This window comes from Limulus polyphemus, unplaced genomic scaffold (genome assembly GCF_000517525.1).
Source record: "Limulus polyphemus unplaced genomic scaffold, Limulus_polyphemus-2.1.2 Scaffold4224, whole genome shotgun sequence".
Lineage (NCBI taxonomy): Eukaryota > Metazoa > Arthropoda > Merostomata > Xiphosura > Limulidae > Limulus > Limulus polyphemus.
In genome coordinates, this window is record NW_013669834.1 from 60390 (window position 1) to 67631 (window position 7242).

The 7242-nt window shown below is 34.0% G+C and overlaps 1 protein-coding gene across 2 annotated transcripts in view; it reads right to left on the reverse strand.

The window, feature by feature from the left end:
* Positions 1 to 4549: 4549 nt before the first annotated feature.
* Positions 4550 to 7242, reverse strand: part of LOC106470799 (dual specificity mitogen-activated protein kinase kinase 7-like) — an 18683-nt gene continuing 15990 nt past the window's right edge. For both annotated transcript variants that reach the window (XM_013931364.2, XM_013931365.2), the window contains exon 10: positions 4550 to 6256. In XM_013931364.2, the coding sequence (XP_013786818.2) occupies positions 6134 to 6256 (123 nt within the window). In that variant the 3' untranslated portion in view covers positions 4550 to 6133. The remainder of the gene's footprint in view (positions 6257 to 7242) is intronic.

The following is a 7242-nucleotide window of genomic DNA, read 5'->3' on the forward strand; positions in this document are numbered from 1 at the left end:
ATGTGACATCTTTGTTCCTTACTGTAAGTATTCAAATTCGATGACGAGGAACCCACTTTGAGACTAATAATGGCTGGAGACGGCTTGAATGGGTAATGAAGAAAAACTTTAATGCAACAGCAAATGTACAACGTTTCGACAAGGTTTTGTCATCATCCTCACGTTGTACATTTGCTGTTGTATTAAAGTTTTTCTTCATTACCCATTCAAGCCGTCTCCAGCCATTATTAGTCTCAAAGTGGGTTCCTCGTCATCGAATTTGTAGACAGAAGAAATATCTTTTTCAAAAATCTCTGACCGTGTTGTATATTAATAATTCAAATGCAATAAAAATAAACACACAGCAAAAAGTTTGGCTAACGCACCCGATTCCAGATGTAATTGAGTGTAAAAAATCCACCCCTTTTCAATTTTCAAATCTCTAGGTGAACAGATATTTCAATTAAACACAAACATTTGCGATAATGATCCTGATGACCTGATTAAAAAAAAGATCTCTGTACAAAGTAAGCTTCTTTCTTGCAGTAGAAATATGTTGAAAATAATATTTAATTTGATACATGTAGAAAAATAACGAAAATAAAAAAATCAAGATTGCATAGCACCTAGCTAATTAACTCCCATTAAATAAAACGACATTAAATTCAAAAGTGGTGGCGTAACAACAATCGGTTTCGGTGATTCGATTGAATTGTTTTGTGATATACCTATACTTCATTTTACACTTTGTAATACTGCTTTATAAATTACGACTTATAATTATTAGGAGCACATAGACACACACACAAAAAAAATCCAAAGTAAAGAAGATAGGGTGTTGCGCTACTGCTCAAAAGCATTATGAGATTGTTTGTTGTTAAATTTCGTGCGAAGCTACTCGAGAGCTACCTGCGCTCGCCATCCCTAATTTTGAGATGACAGACTAAAGCGACGTCAATTGGTCAACAACACCCACTAATAAATTGTGGGCTACTCTAATTAAGTAGTGGGATTTGATCGTCACTTTTATACCGCACCCACAGTCCTACAGTGTTGAGTGTGAATTATAATATCCTGTGCCCACCGAGTTTACGTTGTTTAAACAATACAGCCGACTAATGTTAAGAGAGAACGAAGGTTCCCAAATGACGTTGTCTACTGTGTGTGTTTTATAGCAAAGCCACAGCAAGCTATCTGCTGTGTCTACAGAGGGGAATCGAACCCCTTATTTTAGCGCTTTAAATTCATAGACTTACTGCTGTTCCACCGGTGGGTACCGCTGTCGACTGGACCAAGAAACAGGTTTATCTGTTCAATTCATGCACGTTTTCTTGGTTGATTTATTTTTAAGATCATCGTTCATTGACGAAAGGTTTCTCCTGAGAGAGACAAATCTTTGGAACTAAGCACATTACAATAGAAGCGACTGTGATTCCGTCTGCTGAAGTAAAAAGTTTTCGTTTTACTAATATTAAAATTAAGCTATCACATTAAGAATTACTCTTATGAATTGGGCGAATCAGCTCTTATTAGCGGCTCTCTCTGTCTGATATTTGTCGATAAAAGTTTTACTTTAAAATATCTCATTGTTTACAAGTTTGTTTGTTTATTTTTAATTAAGCACAAAGCTACACAATGGGTACCACGGGTATCGAAACCCGGTTTCTAGCGTTGTAAATCTGCGGACATGCCGCTGTGCCACAAGCAAAAAATTTCTTATTTTGACCTCAACATCAGCTTCATACTTTAGATATGTGTATCAGTTAATTATGGCCCAATTTAATTAGCTTAGCTTTTAAGACTAATTAAACGTACGGAAGAAATAATAAACTTTATAAATAATTTTATTAGTCTGATTCTAGTCTTTATTAACTGTTATTCTACCCGACTTTCCTCGAGTGATTAACGAGAATAAGTGACGGTCCGTCGTTCTTTAAGCAAGTTCACACAGTTTTTTTTATTTGTGTTTAATAAAGCTTATTTTCGTTATTTGTTTGTAACCACAAAGCTTCACAATGGACTATCTGTGGCTGTGACTTCCACGGGTATCGAAACCAGATCTTTCGCATCATAGGCCTTCGGGGGCTAAAGATAATTTCCATGGTGTTTTACACTCTGCTTATTCTTGAGCACTCACTCAGCCACTACAAATTCCATATCCTGCTCAATTCTTTTGTTTGGTGAATGTATCTGAGATAGCTCACCTGAGAATACTACATATAAAGAGCAGTCTACTATAGACTTAGGATAAGAATATTTATATTCTCGCTCCAGAAGGGGTGAGGGGGATTGTAATCGGGGCCTTGTGCGTGTTTCCGCGCGAGTATCTCGAAAACTAATAGTCCTATGTACACAATATTGGATATCAGTATGGGACAGTTCTCCCCAAATTTGTTCTGGATCCGTAGTCTGGGGGCCTGGTGGTTAGGGTGCTCAACTCACAATCTGTGGATTTGAATCCTCGTCCCACTTAACATGCTCACCCTTTCAGCTGTAGGGTGTTATAATATGACAGTCAATCCCACTATTCGTCGGTAAAAAGAGTAGCCCCAGAGTTGGCGGTGATGACTAGCTGCCTTCCCTAGAAGGCGACTAGTCATCACCACCCACCGCCAACTCTTTTACCAACGAGTTGGCGGTGGGATTGTCTATATCGTTATAATGCCACAACTGAAAGGACACACATGTTCGATGACAGGGATTCGAACCTACGACTCGCAGAGTTAAAGCTAACCCTAAAAAGACGACAGAAGGAAATGAAAACACAAAATTTAACAATATTTTTTTGTATTCAATTTATTAAGAGAAGAGTTGTTAGAAATTGAACATTTTCCAAATACTTAACTAATCTTTATTTTAATATATAATTATTAGCTTATAGGGTGTCTTGTGGACTTTGAGGCCCACACGAATTAATTTACCTGACAGTTTCTCTGACTAAGAATCCAATATCATGTCATAAAAAAAAAGGGGGTGGGGTGGGAGGAAATAATGACTTTCCTTGGCATACACGATACAGTTTTGACAAGTTAAAATTATCTTAACTTGATATTACACTGTATCTTAATATTTAAAACTATTACTTGGACAAGTTGGTTCACAATTTGTTTTTTTTTATGAATATATTTTCAGGTTTTCTGTCATTACACGTAAAACCACAACTTACAATTTTAAGGTTTCCTCATTTGTCACGTAGAGTACAACACTCACAAGTAAAACCCGAGAAACAATTAAACTGTTTTTTTCAGTACATTTTGTCACTTGTAGATAGTTCAATCGCTACGTACTTTACAACAAAATTCGTTGATATTAAAATTTAAAAAATTCCTTTTGATAATATATGTATATTGCATACAGTTGCAAATCCTAGGCCTAACTGTTCAATGTCTGTTATTGATCTTTAAATGTGCATAAAGTTCCTCAAGAGCTCTCCGTGCTAGTCATTCATAACTTTGAGGTGACAGATGGAAGGCGGTGGCAGCTAGTCAACACCACCCACTACCAACTCGGGGTGTTACCGATCCCATTATGGGATTTGCCAATCATTCTTACGATTCAATCATGGGCCCAAAGTTCAGAGTATGGTTTTTGTTTTCAGGCAACAAGATCCAATTTTACTTTCACATTAGTTTATAAGTTAAACACAGTCTGCATCTTTACTGGATACATACATATTTTATGTTTTAAATTTCCGAATAAGACACTTATTTTCATAATGACTGTTTTTAATTTTCTCTAACGAGAACAATTACTTTTTCATGAAGTACAAAAGCTGATATTTTACTCTTTAAATTTTTTTTTTTTTTTGTTTCAGCATTATACATGATCACAATAGAGAAATAGGCTTTGTCACAGTTGGACAATGTTTCTAATTGCTTCTATTCTAAACACGATTAGGTATCTATCAGGTTGTGTGAAAATCCTAAGTTGTAATAGTAACTGAAACAGTTCACCCATTTCTTTTTTGCTAGAAACAAAAACAATATCTTACATACAACTTTTATTATTTTGATAAAAAAAAAAATTCTGATAAATTTTGAGGCCATTCCTGTTTCTGACAAAATTGCTTTGAGCTTTAGAAAATCATTTTGCTTAAATCTATCAAGAGCATTCTGGATAGAAATAGGTCGAGATACATTTCAGCCAGGTATCCCACCTTACGACCAGATATTGAAAACCTGTTAGTTTAAACAAAATATGTATTACTTCTAAACCAGTTTCTCTACTGCTGGTCAAGTCCAATATTACACTTCTTTTTAATACAGTTCTCACATGTATTGATGAGAAGTGGAATTTGACAGATCCTAACTGAAACCAAAACCATATTTCTAACTTAGTAAACACAAATAAATGAAAAGCAGTGTGCCTTAGGGTATATTTTCAATTAATTAATTCTAGTTTTAAAAATGTTGCTAAAAAATCAACTAAATGGAGATCCTGAATATCTACCCAAAGGATTCACCTCTAATTTGTTTAAATCATAATAAATTCTTGAAACTGTACAAATATCATTCAACTATGTGGTTGCGATTATCTTGTCTGTTCTCCAATGAATCTACAAGACAACAAGTAAGTAACAGGAACCTTTAATTTACTATTTTGCATAACAGCTGGCTCTTGGACATTCAACTCCTCTTAAAAGCTAGCAAGTGTGATAGATCGTAAACTTTTCTTACTACAAACGAGGCCATTCTGTATTAAATACATACACAATGTATCAAGTATGTACACTTCCCATAACTGTTAATATAAAAATTGATTCGAAGTAATAATTTAAGAAATCAACAAGGTTTGATATGACAAATGAAATCAAAAACCTTTGTCCAATTATTACAGGTGAGTAAAATTTTAAAATAAGGTTTTTCATATTAGGCAGGCTCTTTAGAGCTCGAAGAAGCCAGTTTGACGATTCAAGTAACTTCAGATAGCATAAGCATACTTTGGATACAACAAGAGAGTTTATATATCATAGTACCTAATGTTGTATCGTATTCAAGTTATTATCTTCAACACCAACAATGTGTGTATGCCTTTTCATCCACCAATCACCATCCTTGTATACATATATATATATATACATAGTAAACACACGAGCCCATTAATGTCGGTGTCTATATACTATAGTTACACCTTTCCTATTAGTAGTGTTTTTTTTTCATGATCCACTATCAACAAACCAAAATGATATTCAAAATATAGACGAATAAAATAAGACCACACAGACGTTTCCCAAATTTAAATTTCAGTATTTAAGAACCAAACTGTCAAAACTTTCAGTGATGGCACTTCAGAACACAAATTATGTAGCTTATCTGAAATTATACATCTTATTAAAATATTACTTTTTTTTTTGTACATCTAATCACATTTCTAAGATATCTAGATAATTTTTATTTTCATAATTTGAATTATCTTTTTATTTGAAGACTGGGCAGAATCAAATAAAGCTTACAACTTAAAATTATAATACAGATAAAACGTATCAAGAATTATATTTCAACTTTTCGTGAAGAGAACACTATATAATTAGGTCGTGTGTCGAGGTAGTACATAAAGAAAACAATAAGACATCTGACTTTCGAAGACCTTGATTCCATAAATCATCACGCAGTAAGAGCATGCACAAATCAACACATTATTGTACTTAAAGTGGACTTTGAAAATTAAAAATGTTTCTTTAAATTTTAGGGCTCACATAAAAAAAAAAATATTTTTTTTTCTTCCTGGAATTAGTATTAAACTTCCAAGTATGCCACACAAGGGCAGAACAACCTCTGTACATGAGATGAAGAAATTAATTTGAATAATCTCTCACGGCTAGTTATATACACCGAAAATATCCTTAACACCTATCTAATCACACCCAATAACAGTTACACCTTTTTAGTGTTTGTTATAAATAGAAGCTTTCCTGCAAACAAGACAAATTTGCATCCTTTGATAAGCCACAAGGTTACTAAAACCTTTTACAAGTGTTTTGAATATCACACTTGCTACATCTAAGATAGCCAGTAGGATGTGGCTATCTTCCCTTCCAAATACAACACAGGAATGCCCAGCAGGTTGGTGTTCATACTGCATGGCTGGCTGCAGAAACACTACTTTTGGCAACTGAATAACATAAGAACATCGGATGGACTTTTTTAACCCGCCTTCATTTATTCCAGTGACGACATAGGGGGGAAACTACTGGTACTTGTGTGGTTTTCATGACGAAAGCAAACCACGCAGCTACACCATCAGGAGTGGTCTGCATTCGCTTAATGAAAGGATGCTCCTGGAATAAAGTAAAGATATTGTGTTATACCCATGTAAGACATACTAAACACATTAAGTAAAGATACTGTGTTAAAACCCATGTAAGACATACTAAACACATTAAGTAAGGAAACTGTTAAACCCTAGTGTGACATTATCCACCACCCCTCCAGTAACCACAAACTTAAACATAAATTACTCGCTATAAAGTCATCATTGCTCAGACAAACCATAATTTTTATAGCTTTCAATTTTGTTTGGTTACAAAGCTATGACTTAGAAAATCAGACCCCTCCTACCACACCCACCTGTCACATCCTCTGTTTCACCATTTAACAATTCTCTCTTTCATGATTTATCAGTTCTCTCTTATATTTAATTATATATTACCTATAATCAATCGAAAGCCAAGGTTTTCATATATCAAATGATGTATTTTATTACATTGTGATCTGAACAGGTAATTGTCAAGTTCACTTTTCATTCCCACTGGAACAGTAACAACTAGCTTGAATGAATTTGTAACGGCTCTTGTTACATAGTTAGAAAGCAACACAAATTGTGGTTGTTAGTGGAAATTGTCTACTTTGCATGTTATTATTCTATGTTCTTTGGTTCACTATTTAATTCAATAAAATATATTTAATGCAATACTACCATTAGTATAAAAAAGTAGGGTTAACTGTCATTAATAGTCGACAGCAAAAAAAAATACTTGGGTAAGTACTTTACTTCTTGTTTTTCTATATATTCTTTATTTATTAGTATAAAAGTAAGTAAAATGTAAAAATTGGGATCTCTAAGTTAGTTAAGGTAAAATAAATAATAATATAATAATTCATGAGGCATACACATGAGCAGCTCGAGGTAGCTTGTGGGTAAAGTAAATTGATAGTGTTAAGTGAGCTACACATTCCCCAAGTCATTACAACTTATAATGGCACAAATAGTAGTTAGACACAGTTCAAAGGGCCACCAAAAGGGCAAAAAAACAACAACAATAAA